General features: G+C 38.4%; 1 protein-coding gene across 3 annotated transcripts in view; it reads left to right on the top strand.

The window, feature by feature from the left end:
* The window catches only part of lamc3 (laminin, gamma 3), a 99,908-nt gene that overhangs the window by 8,271 nt on the left and 70,030 nt on the right, over positions 1-21,607 (top strand). For all 3 annotated transcript variants that reach the window (XM_055199618.2, XM_055199616.2, XM_055199617.2), the window contains one exon: positions 19,397-19,527. In XM_055199618.2, the coding sequence (XP_055055593.2) occupies positions 19,397-19,527 (131 nt within the window). The remainder of the gene's footprint in view (positions 1-19,396; positions 19,528-21,607) is intronic.

Raw genomic sequence — 21,607 nt, 5'->3', positions numbered from 1 at the left:
TGACTATAAAGTGCCAAAACTTTGCTGGAAAAGTGTTATGGGGCATACACACCAAACATGAGTTCAACGATTTGCGCAAGTAGATTACATACAAAGTCAATGCAAAGACGCGATCAGATGCATCCTCACGCGGGGCGATGTGAATGACGTGAATTGGGCAGCGCGATTAGCGTGAAAACACGTGCTACTTGCCTCAAACGCGCCTTCGCGCAAGTCAGGTTGAAAATATTCAACTCAAGCAAAAAATCTAGTAATCTAGAGCGAGCAATGCGATGCTAAGCGTTTGGTGTGTACGTGGCATTAAGGTGCACCGATTTCAAATTTACAGGCTGTAAGTCAAAGTGGGAGGAATTATTATAATGTCAGTCTTGTCTACGTCAACCGGCCCAGGAAGTAAACTGTTGCCTACAATCCGTGTATTTGTTGTAGTCCAAGAAAGATTTTATGTTGGAAACGATAACTCGTGCATCGTTTACCTTTGGGTTTGTACCTTTTGCATATCGTTAACATGTACTAATACACACTTACACACCAAACAAAAAGGAAAAATCATGAATCAGACGATAGTTGCTCTTTAATATACTATTATATAATATATAATTTGCATTTTCAGGACCCCAAATCGCTGTCAACGTGTAAACGAACAAACAAATTGTCGTGTAAACAGCCTCTAAGTTTCCGAGTTTCACAGCAGAATCACATGGCCCAATGTGGGTGTGCTCACCATGTCATGTTTCTAAACAGAGACTAGAACCTTTCTTAAGGTTTGTACTGTAATAGGCTTTTTCCCACATAGAGATACAGTCATAGCCATCAAATGAATTTCAGAAAATCTGAGGTGACAGCCAACAGTCAGAGCTTGATATTCTCTAAAAAAAGACAACCGCAGAGTCACACATTTATTAAATGTATAGGTCCAGTACAAATCAAACCTAAGTTGACGAGAAATTAGATGATAACTACCTGCCAAAAGAATGAAATGTCTCCACCTCCACATCTATTTTTAAAATAAAAGATGATGATGGTGAGGAAAAAGAACACAAGACTGGCCAACAGATGGATTAAAGTGTGCTCATGAAGGGTTTTTTTTAGCAGCCTTTGTCTGTAACTTTGAAAAAAGTGAATGTTATCATTAAGTCGTACAATTACTCAAGCAAAAAAGGTTTGAGAAGTTTCACGTAACACTCTTAAAGTAAAGGTGCTACAAAGGTTCTTGACAGCGATGCCATTGAAGAACCTTTTTTGGTTCCACTTAATTAAAGGTTCTTTTAAGGGGTCCTTCCACATAAAACTGTTTTACTTGTTTGTTTGTTTTTTGATATGTGTCAGGTCCATATGTGTTTGTGTTGTGAATGTGAAAATTAACTTCTACGTCCTCTGTCAGCTCTAGCCACTGAAAAGAAATAAGCGGAGAAATCAGGTCAATTAGAAAAGCTGCCCAGTGTGACGTGGTATTTATCGAGGTCATTACTATTCATGAGCTCTCCAACTTGAGACCGCGCCCACATAATACGTGTAGTTCAGTGAGTTTCTAACAAGTTACAGCAAGGATGGCTGAATGTCAACCTACTGTATTCGGGCCATTGTTTTTGTCGAGAGACATCATTCCTATCAAACGAGGAAAGCATAACATTTGCTCTGTGTTCGGATGTTCAGAAGAACGCTGGATTTGAAGAGAGACTGTGATTAAAAAGCAATGCTACTCCATCAATATTGGATCCAGACAGAATGGCGCAGCTTATGTGAGTAAAGCACTTTAGTACAATGTGTCACAGTGACGGCCGGTAAGAAAGACATTGAGCCCTATCTTGCACCGAGCGCAATTGACTTTTTCAGTGACGCATGTATCATTCGTATTTTGCACCAACGCACAGCGGGTTTTTCACTCCACAGACGTATGTCGGCAAACTAGGTAATGAACTTGCGCTCCTTGGGCGGTCATAATAATAGCAACCCGCCATGGAACTTGCGCCCTGGCGTTTAAAGGGAATGTTGGATAGCGTTCTGATTGGTTTATTTGACGTTACGCCCAAACCACATCTATGAATAATGAATCTAAAAGACCAACCCCTTATTGATTTGCACCTGCCGCAAGAGTTATTTCTCCCGCCGGGAAAATAGCAACAGCGCCCAAGATCCGCCCACAAAGTCACTTGCGTTTCAGATCATTAAAATAGGGCCCATTGTGTCTTAAGACACTCACTAAACAGTAAACTGATTACACACATGAGATGAAATAAATGACTATGAAAAACTATTATCCAATCATAGCAGTGGGCGTTTACTTCCAAGTCGTCAATGCGGCTGGCCCCTCAAAACAGATCCTTTCTCGAACCAGCCTCAAAACCAGGGTACAAAATTGCCTATTACTTATTGCCTTTGATGTTTTTGGATGTATAAACCACGCGAACGTCATGAGTAGACCTTAGAAAACAGTATAAATCAATAAAAGCGACAGAGGAAAGGGACCTTTAATATCAATTTCTTTATAATTTTTTATAATCTAAAGAACCTTTTATCACCTTAAAGAACCTCTTGTGAAACAGAAAGGTTCTTCAGATGTTAAAACTGCTTTAAAGCTTTTAAGAGTGTATGCTATTAGATCAGCAACTTGAATTATACTGTAAGGGTTACTGGTGCTCCCACAAAAGAAACATTGAATAACACCTTTAGCTTTCTTTTATAAGCCCTAAAAATTCTGCTTGTGCACTTATAAGAAAATAGATTATGTGCATGAAATGGAAAGTCATTTTATGAGAAAAATAACAGACTTTTACAGCAGATACACCTTCACATTTACTTATTAGTATACTCAGATGCTTCACACAGTCAGATGCTTTATTCCAATGAATTAGTGCAGTAGCTAAACAGGCATCATTATATTTTGACGTGAGGTTTGTTTGGAAGCTCATATTAAATAAAAGCTTCATGCTTCATTCATCATGTCCTTGCCATTAAACCTTTTTCAGAAAAAGCCTAAAGAAAGGATGAGGGAGGGTGCAGCAGAAAGATGTCATTCCATCATATGTCAGTAGATATACTGTATGAGATAGAGTTTACTTTTTGTGACCGACGCTTGTGGTCTTATTTTAGGAATAGTGTCTCTATCACAGGTGGGAGATGATTTAAATTTTTAACAGGATAATGTGTGAGAACTACCTAAAGGTTTCTTGTTTTGCATGTTTTGATTTTTGCACAAGATAAAAATATATACTGAATGGGCTGAGTCACACAAGGCAATATTAACTCTCACACAAAGCGTGAGAGAAAGAGAGAGAGAGGCAAACTTTCTGTTCACGGTGACAAATAAAAAGCTGAGATCCATCTTGACCACATACAGACTCAGTGGACACAAGCTTATTATAGAGATGGACACACAAAAAAACATGGCTGCCTGCCACAGGAGGACAGGTTGTGTCCGCACTGTGACCAAAAACCAAATTGAGACACAGCTGCACTTTCTAACAGAATGCACAAAGTACACGGATATACAGACAATTTTCTACCAAAAAATAAACTGCATAAACAAAACATTTAAAAACCTGTTAGGAAAACGCAAGGACTGCTGTGTGTTAGCAGCACAATATGTGTCTGCACGTCTTAATATAAGAAAAAAATCAATCTGATCTGACTTAATGTCTCCATTTTATGTAGATACTACTTTTTTTGCGTTTTGTTTTTATTCTTTATTGTATTTCTACTTTACTATTCTACCTTTAATTTTGCACTATATACTTTGTTTAAATTTTTACTTTTATTTGCACTATTGGTACGCAGACAAGCCGCAAATGCTTTGGCAATACAAATGTACAGTTTTTGTCATTCCAGCACACTTAAATTGAAAATTGAATTTGAGAGAGAGAGGTTAAATAATGGTCACTTTTTCAAAGGCAATATAAAGCTATTTTCTTTAATGCACACAGAGCGCCCTTCTCCCCCACCAATCTGTGTTTTTTTATTGCATAAACTTGTTTATAATGACTAACAGCTCAGCATCCATTTATCACCTACACAGCAAAATCACTGCTCTTAAATGTACTGTACAATGCTGGCCAGGTTTGGTGGTACTCATATTAACACCAGCAATGTACATTTAACACTGATGATTTGCCGTGTACATTGTGTCCGAGTTCTGCTCGCTCCTCATAATGCAGCTCCTTTTTTGTTGTATGTCTTGTTGTTGGGTCTACAGCCTGTAATAAAGTTTATATATATAAATAATGGCCTCTGTACAAGCAAAACTAGATCTTCTGCAGATGGGAGCGGTAGTAAAACTCTCCAATTATTTAAATGTCACCCTTTTGTTATATTAATTCACTAACTTGCTTCTCTGTGATTGACATAAGGATGTAAACAGAGCAAGAAAGCGAAAAATAGCTTAAATGATAATGATGAAATAACTGCATCATTTAAAGGAATATTAAATTTTCTCAAAAGAAAAATCCAGACAATCCACCCACCACCATATCATCCAAAATGTTGATGTCTTTCTTTGTTCAGTCGAGAAGAAATTATGTTTTTTGAGGAAAACGTTGCAGGATTTTTCTCATTATAATGGACTTTAATAGACACCAACAATTAACACTTAACTCAACACGTAACAGTTTTTTTCAACGGAATTTCAAAGGACTATAAACAATTCCAAACGAGACATAAGGGTCTTATCTAGCAAAACAATTGTCATTTTTGACAAATAAAAATAACAAATATACACTTTTAAACCACAATTTCTCGTCTAGATCCGGTCGTGATGCGCCAGTGTGACCCCACGCAATACGTCATGACGTCAAGAGGTCACAGAAGACGAACGCGAAACTCCGCCCCAGTGTTTACAAGTGTGTTGAAAGAGGACCGTTCCTACGTTGTTGTATGTCAACTGATACTAATTAATGTCTTTGTGTCAGTTTATTGTTAACAATGGTCCGCAAATGTGCGTTTTATATATGTAACACGTGACCTCCCTACGTCACTACGCATTTACGTTAGGTCGCGCTGGACCGGACGAGAAGTTGTGCTTTAAATGTGTATATTTGTTATTTTTCTTGTCAAAAATGACAATCATTTTGCTAGATAAGACCCTTATGCCTCGTTTGGGATTGTTTATAGTCCTTTGAAATTCCGTTGAAAAAAACTGTTACGTGTTGAGTTAAGTGTTAATTGTTGGTGTCTATTAAAGTCCATTAAAATGAGAAAAATCTTGCAATGTTTTCCTCAAAAAACATAATTACTTCTCGACTGAACAAAAAAAGACATCAACATTTTGGATGACATGGTGGTGAGTAAATTATCTGGATTTTTCTTTTAAGAAAATGGAATATTCCTTTAAGTTAAAATGTTGGTATCATAATGACAAGAAAGTCAACATATGAGAAGCTGAGAATAATGCTTATTTACAAGAAAACATGTCATACACTTTGATGGTTTTGCATCTGAGCTCTTCATATCTAACCGACACATTATTTCAGGGTGAACACAGTGATGAAAAACTACATGGCACCATAGTATGCGAAATAAGTGAGGGTTCACTATACATGCAGGGTGTGAAGTACAGCTGTTCTGGGCGAGATGTGGGGCTTGGCAACCCCACCTGCAGGTCATTGTACTTCTTTCAGTATGTCTTCCACATAAGCGCACACACACACACTTGTATTTCACCCTCCATTTATTTCCCTCTGTACTCATTACTTTAATCACTAATTCTTTCACTCTGTAATTAGAGAGTGGATGTAGTGATTTAGTCACTTGAATAAAGTGTCAAGTGTCTTTCATTATCTTTTCTCCCCTTTGCTAATGTCCAGACTGCTGAACTTTCCACATGCACAGGTTAGTCTTAATAGAAGCCACAGTCTGACTGCTTTGTAGGGCCATACGTGCCATTTTTCGTGTCCTGGCCAGGATTTCGGGTGCGTCTTTCAGAAATTGTATTGGTCAAACACATACTGTATGTCATTGAGGTTCTCACATTTCTCAGGTTGAATAGTTCTTCCCCTTTCTCCAATTAAAAAACTGCTTACCAGCTGCGTCCAAAATGTACCCCTAATTTCTCATATTAATTACAGATTTACATTTATTCATTTAGCAGATGCTTTATCTAAAGTGACTTACAAATGAGAAAGCATTTTGTCTAAATCACAGTTTCCTTCTCAGTTTCCAATGTCATTAACTACTTAGGGCCCTATTTTAACGATCTAAGCTCATTGTCTACTATAAAGCACATAGCGCAACGTCTTAATGGGCGTTTCCGAATCCACTTTTGATAATTTAACGACGGTAAAAATGGTTTGTGCGCCGAGAGCATGGTCGAAAAGGGTTGGTCCTATTTTAATGAGTAGTGGGAGTATTTTGGGCGTAACGTGCAATAAAACAATGAGAGTCTCAGCTCTCATCCCCTTTAAAAGCCAGTTGCGCTGGCGCTATGTCTAATCCCAATTTAGATGACGGACTTTGTAAACTGAATAACTAAGCGGAGGAAGAAGATCCCCAGTTTAAGATTAATGTTAAATAATTGTGTTGTTTTTCACTTATTGTGGAGTCACGTATTGATTGCTATTTTTTTATTAAAACCTTTAAAACCCGTTTTCTTTTAGTCATGGAAGTAAAAAAGCAGGCTTTTAATTGCTTTAAATGGCTATCCAATATCATCAAAAAATAATTTACAAGTATGTAAGAAAAGGTTTGTACTGTAAAAATACTTTATTTGTAATACACAGGAGATAAAGAATTTACAAACGGCTCTCCGCACGTTTCAGCACTTGGACAGCGTCATGAGTTTTTTTTAAGCATTACTTAAAAATGTTTCTCATCTCACCATATCCACAGGTACAGAGTCATCATTTACAATAAATCCGTGAGGTAGCATTAAAAAAAAAACATTTAAAGACAGATGCATTTGTTTAAAGCAAAGCATTTATTTACTTACCAGGCTGCAGGTGAAGCAGCTCTTTTTGTCTTCTAACGTCTCATAATTAGTCCTCATTTATGTCCAAGAGACTCAATAATCATCTTTTACATTCAATCCTTTAATCTTTCATATTTAAAAGCCTTTTTGTGCTGCTGCATTCATGTATGTGATAAGCAAACCCGCGTTGTCGTCCCGTTTATAGGCGCATATTACTAATGCGCTCTTTAAATAACAAAAAGACATATTGCGCCATTGACTGTAGACCAGGTTTTTGTTGGTCAATGGCGTAGTCTATTTTAGTTGCCGCAAAATAGCAACACGCCAATAATGCGCCTGAACACACCTCGTTTTCAGACCAGAACGCCCATGGGCGCAAAAGGGGCGCAAATGCATTTGCTATTTAAACGTGAAATTTATAATTGGGCAGGGTGGAAACTAGCATAAGACACTTGCTAGAGACCTTACACTCTGCAGTATAAATATATTTTTTGCAGAATTGGGCACATCTGAATTTTAAAGAGTCATCTACCCACATAATTTGTAGTAAGTTGATATAAATTTTCCTATTTTACACAAAAACGTTGTGCTCCACAACTTGTATATTTAAAAAAAGTGAAGATACAGTTTTGGACCCGCCAGAATTTGAGTTATAGTTCGATTTAAATGTTGTGGCCATGCTGAGCTTGAGTAAGAGGGCTTATTTCAGAAATGAGACACAACAGGAAACTGCAAACATCTACCACACATTGAAAGGTTTAAGGCCAATTGAATCTCTGAGTGCACCACATTACTGAAAAATGCTTGGCTTCTGGAGTTTGCTCACTTAAGCCCTATTCGCACGGGATTAGTATTATCTGGGGACCACGTGCGATTTAAAAATTACTTCCCTACATCTGAGTTTCATGTGGCACATTCACACGGAATAAGCAAAGCCTGTGATTTGACTGACTTACACCGTGTCCTATACATGCAGCGACACGCAGTAAAAGGTACCTTTTCCATTTAATGAAAGTTCTGAACATTATGAATATTGATCATTAAACATGGATGAGGAGAGACTGATTAGAAGTTTAAAAGTATATATAAAACGAATCTCAAATTTCACAAGGAAAGTCATAAGAAGCAGAAGGAGCGAGTGCAACTGGTCCGCAAAACGAAATAAAAAGGCGCTCAGGTATTATCACAGGACCTCTGTGTTCTGCAAAATATGGTAATTTGTGGGAGAATTTTTACTTTACAGACATGTAATCAAAATGGCGGAAGACAAGTATGAGATGTGAGTAACGTCAGCTGTTATTTATGAATATGCTGTACAGTGCAAGACGACATACTCTCTGCCTCCTGACCTAATGTGTAAAGCACCGAGCACAATGTTTTTAATTGGCTCTGACTTCTAGCATCAAACTTGCGCAGTCTTTAGGCTATCATTTAAAAAATTGAAGGGTTCTTCGCCTCTTTCATTTTGGTTTTATTTAGCAAGCGTGGGAAAGTTGGGCAAACTTTTTTTATCAATTGCTGTAAAATGACTCTGACATAATATTAGTGTGGGTCAATTTTAATATGTAATTTCTTAATGACTCGGGTTTTCGTGTTTTGCCAATTCCCTTGAAGTATTCAGGACAAAAACGGTCCACAGTGGACAAAAGAGATGGATTAAAACTCCAGCTACATGTATGAACGGGAATGTGTCTCTCTCGTCCACTTGTGATCCAATCGACCAAGCGCATCTTAATACGAGGTATAAACAGCATCTCTATTGTTTACTCTGCGTAGAGGGATTGACGCCCTTAACTTATCCCACACATTTTCTCGTATGTCACTTTAGTTGGAAAGCAGCTCCGCAGGAATAAAATATATACGTTGCATCTCTCAGGAGACAGCTACAGCCATTATTTGCTGTTACCTCCCAAGCTTTCATGGTGGAACTGATCAAGGTTGCGCGACGCTGCAGTTCTGCATTTTTGTGATCGTTAACAAGAATGATGGCACAGCATGCCTCCCATTTCCCCTCTCTGTCACTTCTTTGATGATTGACTGTTTTTTGCTTTCAAAACCTCTGTCGGGGTTTTTAATAGCTGAGCTTTCCCTAATGGCCCAGTTTTCCATAGATTTCTGCTCGGTGAGGCGTTCATCGACATGCTGATTATAAAGCAACCCCAGATCAATAAGCAAGCCAGTTTACATGAAAGCGGTGACAAATCTTTTTTTTGAGCACCTCTTAGCTCCTCTATTTTTCTTTTTTGTTTTACTGTAGCTCAACTTTGTAGAGCATGGCATAAGCAATCCCAAGGTCATGGGTTTAAATCGTTTAAAACACACAAACAGGCAAAGTATATCTGAATGAAATTTGCTTGGGATAAAATTGTCTTCTATAAAATGCGTAAATGTACAATAAAGTTTCATCATCGCCGTGCACTTATAAAAAAGTCTGTCACAATAAATCCGTAAAATGCGATCGATTCTGTAAATCCCATCTGGGCAGAATCTCATTCTGCCACCTTTTTGTCATTTCTTGTCTTTGCACGCCTCTTTATTTTAACGAGAAAACAGACTAAGTTCTAATCTGAATGCAACTGAGATCAATGAAGTCAAACCCTTTCATTAAAACACACACATTTTCTCTCTCTCTCTCTATCTCTCTCCTGCTCTCTCTCTCTCTTTTCTTTCTTTCTGTGACACTGTTAAATTAAAATGTGAAAAGGCAAAGTGACGCATTTGGCTGACCGCTTGCAACTCTTTAGCCGTAGCGACCTGAATGTTCATGGAAATGAGCTGAACTTGTGGATGTTATAAAGATGCGCTGACCTTTGTAAATGTGGCAGACAAGACTTGGGAAGTATGTTTTTCATTATCGGAACTTCCTCTGCCTTTTTCAGTCTAGACGGAAACTATTTTAAAAGCCCTTCAGCTCACCCACTTAGCTCAAGAAGACCATTAAATGCAACAACAAAACACAAATGCAAGAACACAGACCTTTTTACTGTTATATGTTTGGCTAGGCACATTAAATCTCTAAAGGCCACTCTGAAGCTCTTGCTTTGAAAAAAAATGAAATGAAAGGCTTAAAAATAAAAACTAGCCGAGTGGCTACGTTATTCTGGACTAACAGTGAATATCTAATTGTTCATAAGTCATTTTCAACATGAACAAAGCATGAAAGAGAACAAAAGAGAAAGTGCAAGTGTATCACTGACACATGGTTGACCTTCCTGCCTTGATCTTCACCAGTCTCCCAAACCCATTCATATTTCATCAGCTTTAAAGCCACAAGACGGCATCCAGCCTTTAGTATTAGCATTTTAATCCTCGTGTCTCTCCTACTGCGCTTTCTGTAGAAAGAATTTTAACAGACAGCTTTCTCCTCGCTTAAACCTCTCAGAAGAAAAAAGAGAGAAATGAAAAGATGTTTGAACTCCAAATCGGATGACAGAGATGAGAAGCCCCCTGGGCTACATTTCCATCTTGAGACTAATTTGGGGAAAGAAAAAAATCAGAACGGTGCTTGAAATGACAGTAGTGTGCTTAGTGCTGTAATAGCTACTGTATTAAGCCTTTTTTGTAAACTCTGTCAGATGCATGGTTGGGTTAAAAAGGGACTAAGCCGATGGTTGGCTTACACATTTATCTATGCTGGATTATTTCCACCAAAAATAATGGGTTGGGTCAAAATTGTTGATTTTAGTGTGGGTTTGAATAAATAGCATATTGTTTTAAATGCAGCTTTTTGTTTAAACTGTGAAAAGTGAAAAGTTGGATCAACCTACTTTTTTTAGGTGATACCAATTTAAGTGATTTTTTAAATTTTGATACAACTTTTCACTTTCGCAGTCACACTGTATTGAGTATTGCCAGCCAAATCACAGATGTGCTAATATTTAGTACAGGATCATTGCATATACACTCACCTAAAGGATTATTAGGAACAGCATACTGTGTTTGACGCCCTTTCGCCTTCTAATTCTATGTGGCATTGATTCAACAAGGTGCTGAAAGCATTCTTTAGAAATGTTGGCCCATATTGATAGGATAACATCTTGCAGTTAATGGAGATTTGTGGGATGCACATCCGGGGCATGAAGCTCCCGTTCCACCACATCCCAAAGATGCTCTATTGGGTTGAGATCTGGTGACTGTGGGGGCCATTTTAGTACAGTGAACTCTTTGTCATGTTCAAGAAACCAATTTGAAATGATTCGAGCTTTGTGACACAGTGCATTATCCTGCTGAAAGTAATTATCAGAGGATGAGTACATGGTGGTCATAAAGGGATGGACATGGTCAGAAACAATGCTCAGGTAGGCCGTGGCATTTAAACGATGCCCCATTGGCACTAAGGGGCCTAAAGTGTGCCAAGAAAACATCCCACACACCATTACACCACCAGCCTGCACAGTGGTAACAAGGCATGATGGATCCATGTTCTCATTCTGTTTACGCCAAATTCTGAGACTCATCAGACCAGGCAACATTTTTCCACTGTTCAACTGTTCAATTTTGGTGAGCTCGTGCAAATTGTAGGCTCTTATTCCTATTTGTAGTGGAGATAAGTGGTACTTGATGGGGTCTTCTGCTGTTGTAGCCCATCCACCTCAAGGTTGTGCGTGTTGTGGCTTTACAAATGCTTTGCTGCATACCTCGGTTGTAACGAGTGGTTATTTCAGTCAAAGTTGCTCTTCTATCAGCTTGAATCAGTCGGCCCATTCTGCTCTGACCTCTAGCATCAACAAGGCATTTTCGCCCACAGGACTGCCGCATATTGGATGTTTTTACCTTTTCACATCATTCTTTGTAAACCCTAGAAATGGTTGTGCATGAAAATCCCAGTAACTGAGCAGATTGTGAAATACTGAGATCGGCCCGACTGGCACCAACAACCATGCCACGCTCAAAGTTGCTTTCTTTCCCATTCTGACATTCAGTTTGGAGTTCAGGAGATTGTCTTGACCAGGACCACACCCCTAAATGCTGGAATGGCGCTGATGTCAATGTTGATCTTTTATTGTATGCATCTTTTCAATTTTCCACTATTATAAAACAAATTGGCTGGAATAAAAAACACTCACCTTGTAACCAGATGCTTAATGGTTTCTGCAAAGTAATGGATTACATCAAAGAGGGATTTTTGTATGCATGTTTTTACTCAGTACGGCATTATTATATATATTTTTCCCGCAAACAAAATTCATGCTGAAGATGAAAGTTGTCCTATGAATTTAAATTTAATTTGTTCAGTCATCCATTAAATCAGCATACGCGCTCTCTCTCTCCGGGTGGGTCTGAAGAGTTGGGTGTTAAATTGGAATGCCAGCGTTGAATGAGAATGAGAGATGGGGAGAGCATAAAAGAGTAGCACACAGTGAACTTAAGCAATCAAATTAAAAAAAGTTATTCAGTTTGAAATGAGGAACAAGCCTTTTCCTGATGCATTCTAATCACGAGACCCTCCTGGCTGAGACCCTCATATTAGAGAGATTGGAGAGGAAGAGAAGGAGAGGGACTGTAAACAAAATGGTGCAGTGTGTGATGGGAAGACAGGATGTGCCCCTGAGAGGCACTCAAGTATGCTTGTGAGGGGTGTAATTTTACTAAAAACACTGCACAAAGCGTAAGAATAAAAACATGCTGCAAAACTGAGGCCCAAAGAGGCGATTTTTCAATTTTTGACTTAAAATTTTTTCTCTTTAGTCAGCAGTTTTAATGAACTCATCAGCCGAACCGGCAGAAGCAAATGAAGAGTAATTAACTGCGTGCTGCCGTTTGCACAAAGAACCGCCAATAAGCCATCTAATAATTAACCTTTCAAGGATTACTTCCATCCTGCCATGTAAATAATATCTCAAAGAGCAACCGGCCCGAGACAATTAGCTATAGTTCAGTTAGTATTAATCAGGAAAAAATAGCCAGACAAAATTAAAATCGAATGTGATATTTTCTTCATTATGGCATGCCGTCACTTTGAATGTCAATGCGGTTTAGCCGTATAATACTGGATTACTTGTATCAAGGTGGCAAGCTTTTTTCATTTGACTAAAATCAAAACACCTGTTTTCTCAGAATTATCTACAGTACTGGTCAATGTTCAATCAGCCCCTTCAGAAAAAACACGATTATGCGATCGCATGATTCAATGCATAATCAGCCAAAGTCCACATATTTATGCGGGGGCCGCACTTTTTAAATGCACCGCATTTTCGCCACATAAATTGCAGATTTCTGCTCGCAAAATTTGCGGGCTAGCAGGGTTTCATAATCCTCGCATTTTCGTAGCAAAAAGTCATATATATCTTAGCAGAAAGTTGAAAATGTTGCATTTACTTCACATATGCGCAGCCATGTCCCCTGTTGTCATGAGGACATGTTAGGAAGTGATGTAAATGAACATCAATGAAACGCTGCAAACAGTTTTTGCAAGTTCCCGCAATTTTGGCACGTTCCCGCATTTTTGGAACATTACCGCAATTTTGGCTAGTTCCTGCAAATTCATCGCATAAAATTGCATAAATATCCAGCATATTCCATCGCATTTTTTAAGAAAACGTGTCGCAAGATCAAGGATTTTTGCGCTCAACAATCACAAAAAACTTTTTCTGGAAGGACTGTTCAATTTTTTCCACATTTCAGAATAATAGTAAACTTATCAATACTATGGCATAACATGTAATTTAATGAATTATGTTGAGACAGTACCATTTGCCTAAAATTAGCTAAATAATCTTTTTATCAAGTAGTCTCTTAAATGGGACATGTCATGAAAATCGACTTTTTCAATTTTTAAGTGCTATAATTGGGTCCCTAGTGCTTTATCAACCTAGAAAATGTGAAAAAGATCAACCCAGTTTGGGTAAACCATTCTCTGCAAGCATGTGAAAAAATAGGTCATTTAAATTTGGCTCCCCTTGCGATGTCAGACGGGGATAATACCGGCCCTAATCTGCACTATCCAACCACAGCACAGCATTTAGTGCAGATATCAACTCATTTGCATTTTAAAGGACACATCCAAAAAGGCACATTTTTCCTCACACCTACAAAGTGGAAATTTTAACATGCTATTAAAATATCTATATGGTATTTTGAGCTCAAACTTCACATACGTACTCTATGGACACCAAAGATTTATTTGACATCTTAAAAAATCTTGTGAAATGTCCCATTTAAGGTCTCACCCTGAGATGCATTTTAAACAATGCTGACAGAGTTTACATTTATTCTGGGCTCTTGGCTGCTTTATCTTTAGTATTCAGTCAAAGTCATCCATTTTAAAAATATTTTTTTAAATAAATTTTAGTTTTCTAATAAAAGAAATTTTCAGGCGACTCGACGTACTCCCAAAAGTACTATTACGCCATAAAATGTAGTTCCTCTTTTAAATCCGCTTAGAAAAGCGCTATGTTTTATTTTGTACTATACCAGACTTGCTCGTATAACTACTCGTCTTAAATAGGAAAAACATTGATGTGTTTGGTCACTTCTAACTTTATCTCTAAATGGTACCATTGAATGAATGGGGCTAAGCTAAGTGCTATCGAAGCGTTGCAGCGCGCTCCAGCGCTTACGTGCACGCACACAGATGATAGAGGGATGTATCAACAATTCTTAGTTAAAGGCAGGGTAGGCAGGAATTATCTAAAAAACTTATTTACAAGTTTGTCTAAACTGTCTTTATATACAAATGCATAATTAAAATGTAAGTACTCTGAAAAAGAGAGTATAAAACTCGAGTGTCTGTAGACCTCTCACGACTGTGTTAAACACAGTTAATTATTTCCATCCGGGACGAAACATATGATTAGCTTGCTCAAATATCACTCTCTCTCGCGACCATGGCTCCACCCGTTGCTATGGGATCTGCCCAGACATGCGCACACCCGATTGATTTGAACGTGCACAAGGCAATAGGAAGAGCAATAGTACAGCAGAGAACTCGCACTCACAACTCACAGAAACTGCATTCACATCTTACAGTACCTGCATATCCAGTCAGCGAAGGCAAAAAAGGAATAAACAAAGCAATCAAACGAGAGTAAATATCGCGTGGCTTTTCCTCTAGTCGATGATGCGGTAGCGGTATTGTCTGCGGAGTGTAGTCCTCGTCAGAGTCAACAATGCTTTCATCACAGAAACTCTTCCATGCAAAACACTGGCTGAGTGAGTACTAAAAGCCATCCGTTTATAAAAGCCATCTGTTTATATTCCTAGTGATAAAGTTAGGTGTATTATTACATGTGATTGTGACTTGATGTTATAACATGCCCGGCGCTCCTTCCTCTCCGCTTGTCTGAGGTAATTCGCGCGTTCATGTGTTTTGGGGGCGTGGCTTAAGAAGAAACCCAGAAGGGAGGGGGTGGAGTGAATGGAAAAGTTGGCTGTGTTTGGAACGGTGCTGAGGGGTCTGCAGACACTCGATTTTTGTACTCTCTTTTTCAGAGTACTTACATTTTACTTGTGTATTGATATATGGGGTCAGTTTGGACAAATTTGTAAAAAGGTTTTTTTGGATGATTCCTGCCTATCCTGCCTTTAAGGTAATAACATATTTTAATATTGAAAATGAGTAGACTATTCCTTTAAAGTGACAGTAGCCTGCTGCTTTCTGTGTCAGAAATGTGTTGATTTCATAACAAATATATTTACATTTAATACAGATGTCTGAACATTAAAACAAGATTTTAACACCCCCTTAAGCTTGGAAGAGCTAGGACATTTTCTAAATAACTGAAAATGTGTTTGTCTGAAAAATTATGGACATATGTATCTTCATGGTTTCATTTTTGGGTGAACTATCCCTTTAAAGCTGCGGTCCATAACTTCATCATTGAAATACATAAACAAATATCAGTTACTATACAAGTACGTTTAACTGTCTTGTTACTGTGATTCGCAAAGGTAAACTGATTTATCATTTGAGCTGTGTTGGCTGTCAGTTATAATTTTATGGGAAATATCATTTTGACGTCATTTCAGTCCACGTACAGTACAGATAAGTAGGTAAAATAATTTTTTTCTTCAACCAGAGTTTTAAATGCAGCTTTAAAATGATTTGTGTTTAGCCATATTCTGTTATCATACAGTGAAGACATAGATAAGTTGCAGTTGGGGATTATCAACCATTTTACTTCCTCATGGCACTTCGAATCAAATGTGCCTTTAATTCTAACCCAGGGAACATCCTTTAATGGCATAGAGTCTGAGCCAATAAGCTGAGCTGTGAAGTGGCAATACGATTAATCACGGTACAAACACGGAGAAATGATAGAGCGCTTGCTAACACCGCCTTGACTCAAGCAGATAAACCAACAGGGTAAAGAAATCTTTGCATCTCTTTTTATTTCTGCTTGCTCGGTTTGCATGTTCTGCTTGTTCCATTTTGATCACCATCCCTATTGAATTAAACCTCCATTTATTGAACTGGGGCTTTGGGTGGAAGTTTTTAAGTTGATGTCTCACAGAATAAATACACGGTTAACAGTGTGTGTCTAGTTGTACTAACAGCAAGAGAGGCATTATCTCCATCTAAATCTAAAATAATATGCCACTTTTTTTGAAAGGCCTCTGAATGTTAGGTTAATAAATAAATGACTTGCTGTTTGCATTTACTCAACCATAGCTCCTACCGCTTAAAAAAATGAAATAAATAAATGAAACATGAATCTAAATGTCATTTCAGGACCTGCTTGACACCCACGCATATATTAAGCTCTGCATGCTTATTTTGAAATATCCCCAGCCACTGAGGATCAGAAAAGTAATGCAGTTTGTGGGGATTCGAGGGACTAAGAATACATTTGCAGGCCCTTCCTGCAGATTTGTCTGGTGTATTATTGGAATTATGCCAATCTCAGGGGCTGCCTTTCGGGTACGTGCCCATGCGATTGCCAGGCTTACCTGTCTTGTCAAACCACCTTTAGATAGATCAACTGTTTAGCCCAATAGAATATAGTCAAAGGAGATCAGCTAACCACTCCATCTCTTTTTTTATTTATTTATTTTTTGCTCTGCAGTCCTAAAGTTATCTACGTTTAGGATTCACGGCACATTGTTTCTCCCCTTAAAAAAGGCCTTTTCTACATCATGCACAAACAATGCAAAACACAAGCAAGGGAAGACGCGGAGAGGATTGAGACAAAAACAAACTTTAAAAAAAGGGCTAGGAATAATCCGTGCAGGATTGCGGATGAAGGTACAAAAAGACAGCAGGGAAGATGAAGAATAATTTACACGGGGAATGGTGGAGGAAGAAGAACAGAGGGACAATATTATGAAAACAGAAGCAAAGCCGGAGGAGCATCACTGGAGAGACAAAGAAACATGGATGGGGTTATTTGTTTCTCAGTTTTGTTTACTCGACTCTTCTGAATAGGAATGGAGTTAGCAGCTCTCCGAGAGCAAATTTGGATTTGCTTCCAGAGTTTTGCCGGCCAACTCCTTTCTTTCCTTTATCTTGCTCCCTCGTTGCACTGAATGAGAGATGCAGTCACCTACTGTATGCCCGCCGGGTTGTCACGCATGCTCAGAACCCATTAACATGAACCGGTCAATGGGCAAACGACCGATAAGGATGGCTAAACTCTGTATAATTCACATTCACACACAGACTTGACCAGACTTGTATAACATGGTAATATTTGCTCAGGCAAAATAAAATCACCCCTCATTATTTCCAATTTATTTTGTCTCATGTGCAAACACGTGAATAAACAAACAGGCACCAACCCCAGAAGATCTGACCTCGCACTATAAATGTAATTGTTGAGATAATGGGCCAAACTTACTAACAAGATATGAAAAATTAGCACTGAATAGGCATGGACACAGTAACTTACGACTGCAAATGCATTTGTAGGAGTTTCCCTTTTAGACGCAAATAGGGAAAATCACGCAGCACAATTTACTAAGATTTGCGCTTATCAGGTTACTGGTATTTGCGCCATTATTTAACGCCTAAGACCTGTCTTAAACCCTACGCTAAGTTGCGCTGCTCTTGGTAGATTGCGTTGGCCATTCTGTAAATGAGATTTTTATGCCTGTGTTTTTTAAAGTCACAATGAAATTGAAACTAAGAACTTCAATAATTTTTGGAATATTGTGGTATTTTTTTTACAAATGACTCGGTAAGCTTTATTATTTTTCTTAAATTCATGTGCCCTCATATTCTTTAATAAAAAACGCAAATCTCATCCCCTCCTCAAAACAATCTCTCTTTTTGCTCTTCTAGTCACGAGAAATGTGAACAGACGTTGTCTGAAAGAGATTAGGATGGCGGATGCACGTAAAATAATAGTTGCCTCAGCCACCTAAAGTATTATAGGATTGGCAAGCAATACATTGATTATTGGAGTATCGGTGCATCATGATACTATTGATATCGTGAGCCATGTACCGTAAATTGAATCATATTATTACACGGCTCTCTGGAATGCTTGATTCTGATTGGTCAGTTGAGACATTTGCAGGTTCGTTCTTTTCAAATAATAACCGCTCCAAAGTAATAACGCATAGCCGGTACTACTTTTACGAGTAAAATCGCTCCGCGCCAATAAAGATCAATAAAGATTACTGTTTGGCGCCATCTTGTGCCAAATACTGGACAACCACAATTAATAATGGAAAATTTTGACATTAATTTTAACATGTACGGAAAAAACAAAACATTTAAACAGTGGATAGAAGAACGAACAACGAAGACACAGAGAGCTTACTGAGACTGAACTTGACAAAATAGAGCATGACAGCTACGAAACCAACACACAAAAAAATACAGAATGGGCATTAAAACTTCTCAAAGACTGGCTAAAAGAGAAAAAAAAATGGAGACAGACAAGTATGAAGCAGAGGATCTTAATAAGGTATTACGATCATTTTATGCATCTGTGCAAAGTTTCGCGGAAGGATAAAAATGTTAATTTACAACCAATAAAATGTTTCAAATTCATATTCATGTCCAGTTTTTTTCTTATGTGGCAAGTAGCCGTGTAATAACCGGGAAAATGTAGAGGCAGCCGGTAGTTATCGGGAAATAAGCCCCTTCAGTTTGATACAAGACTGATCACACTGTCGGGGCCTATTTCCCGACAACTACCGGCTGCCTCTACATTATCCCTTACTTGTTAGATATCCTGTGATTCCCATTCCTATTTCAGAAGCGTTTCACTTGAAAATACGTCACGCTGGGAAAAATACGTTTGCTACTTCTGTTTTATGGTAACTTTAAGATGCGCCAGTTCCACTCTTATTGCCAGGTTTTTTTTTACATTCATATGCTATTTTGCCCTGTTTACCCCTAAGGGTAAAAAAATCAGAGAATTTAAAGCTGTGTGTGCACCAGTTTGTTTTTTCTTTGATTTGCATCATGTAAAAGGGTTGGTTCACTCTTTGTCATTGCATGTATGTACAAACAAGCTGTGATCTTGTGAGACACAAAAAAACAAGAACACACAGGCATCAAAGTATTGGGCGCTCAAACTCTTTTTTTTTTTTGTATCTTTCTCTGTTTAGGACTGGGTGACAGCTACAGATATCCTCATCTCTCTGGACAGACTGAACACTTTTGGTGATGAGTTCTTCAAAGATGCCAAAGTGCTGCGCTCATATTTTTATGCCATATCTGACTTCTCTGTGGGGGGCAGGTAAAAAATACAACACAACCACAAGGGAAATATGGCCTAAAAGAGACAACATTTAAAGTTTTTGTTGTTTTCCATTTAATCAAATGAAAACTTTTTTAACTTTATTTTAAAATATTAAGACAAATATAATATTAAGACAAATTCCAAGTGATGAATTAAACATAAACCTTGACAGGAATAGTGACTCCAAAAACCAAGTACCAAAAAGAGTAGATAGAAAACACATACAACATTGTGATAGTCAAATAAAATAATAAGTTAGACAGAGAGAGAGAGAGAGAGAGAGAGAGAGAGAGAGAGAGAGAAAGAGAGAGAAGAAAAATACAGCAGGGAATAAGTAAAAATTCCTTACTCATCAATTCAACTTTAATGCACATACATACATTATAATAGGTGTCAATCCTTTTATGAAAATGTTTAGTAGAAATTTTTAAAGCCTGTTTAAAGGACTTTGGGACAACACTTCCTCAGATCATGCTGGGATGTGTAAAACAATTTGGGACATTCTCAGATCATACTGGGATAACGTGCCCTGCGTTCCAGTTAATTTTTTATGACCTTCCCTCGCTAACTTCCCTCAGTCTTGTTCACTCGGATGTATGTCATTGCTTACGTTGCACGAGTGCCCACTACTGGCGGTAAAACTAGTGAACACTTGAAGTGGGTTCAAATGAAGTGCCCTATGCCCTTGATCACATGGAAAATGGAGACCGCCCATCATTTGAACTTTGCAAAGCGCGAGCTGCTGAAGTGACGTCACAATCGTGTTGCATTGTGGGATATAGAGCTGCCTGAAGTGTACATATGAAGTAGACTCGCTCCCTCGGTCAAAATCAAAGGATTGAGGGTCAGTCTATATAAACTTCCCTCGTTCACTTGATGAAGTGGAACGCACTTCAAAATGCCAGTGTTTAGGGCAGTTTGAGAGTGCAAAAACTGGAGTGGAATGCAGCCATTGACTCTGAGGTTTTCACAAATTTGGAAAGTTCATGTTAGCTTGAGTCGAGATGGCACTGGATATTTTTAAATATGTCCCGCCCTGTCTTTGAGTTTCAGTGGAATTTCTGTGAATGCATTTAACGAAGCAGTGCATTACAAGGCTCTTCAGGGGGTCTTTAAAGTGATAGGGGTGCACCAAATACTAAAGGGCTCATTGTAGTTGTGGGTATGTCCTGCGGAGTAGCCATGGTGGCGTAGGCTACGCGTCGATTTTCATATATACTTCTGCGTCGTCTACGTGCAAACGCGCAGACCGCTGGTAGGCAGTATCCTCGTGTGCAACCACAGTAGCAGCTCAACCACCAAAGCAGCAGCAGCTTGCTCAGTTAACCCACAGACGAAAAAGAAAATGCAGCTTGTTGTGTATGTTTTGAGAAGACCAGCAGTGATGAAAGGAAATAAACAGTGACTTTTGTTGCAGTTTGAGTTAAATTACACCTCAACTTGGCCCATCTTTGTTCTCACCGTCGCAAACGGAAATACCTATGAGACAGTTTTTTTTACCTGACGGGAGGAGTTCTAGTGGACCAATCACAGCGCTTGCGGTCTGTGTAGAACTGACGCGCTGTTAAAAATTTGGCGATGTGCATGTCAGGCTACGCAAAGCTACGCAGAGGCTACGGATAACCAACGGCGTAGACCTTACACACGACTATAAATTGGACTTAACATTTCTAGTTGATGCTTATTTTGGCATTCAAGTTATTTTTTTAACAAAACCAACCACCATGCGTGACATTCATATGCAATAGAATACAATATAAACAGTGGCAATAAAAGCATTTTCACAAATCACAAGTGTTTTCAGACCTTTGGAACTAAAGATTCCATGCATCTGGTTGCCAGATGTGTGATGCCACACATAAAGAAGGAAAAAAGGATGAGAATGAAATTAAAGTGTCCACAAAGAGACTGATGAATGAGAGAGAGATTTGTGAGTGAGTTGTGTGCTGCAGGGCCAGTTTTTTTCCTCACCTAGTTTATCTGTAGAGTAAACAGGATGAAAAGGATATGTGTATTTTTATGTATGCACAGATGTTTTCGCCATCTGTGTATTGTGATTGTGTGTGTTTCTGCAATT

Source organism: Misgurnus anguillicaudatus, chromosome 22, assembly GCF_027580225.2.
Source record: "Misgurnus anguillicaudatus chromosome 22, ASM2758022v2, whole genome shotgun sequence".
NCBI classification, from domain to species: Eukaryota; Metazoa; Chordata; class Actinopteri; order Cypriniformes; family Cobitidae; genus Misgurnus; species Misgurnus anguillicaudatus.
The sequence above is the reverse complement of the archived record's forward strand: the minus strand, read 5'-3'. Positions and strand labels throughout refer to the sequence as shown.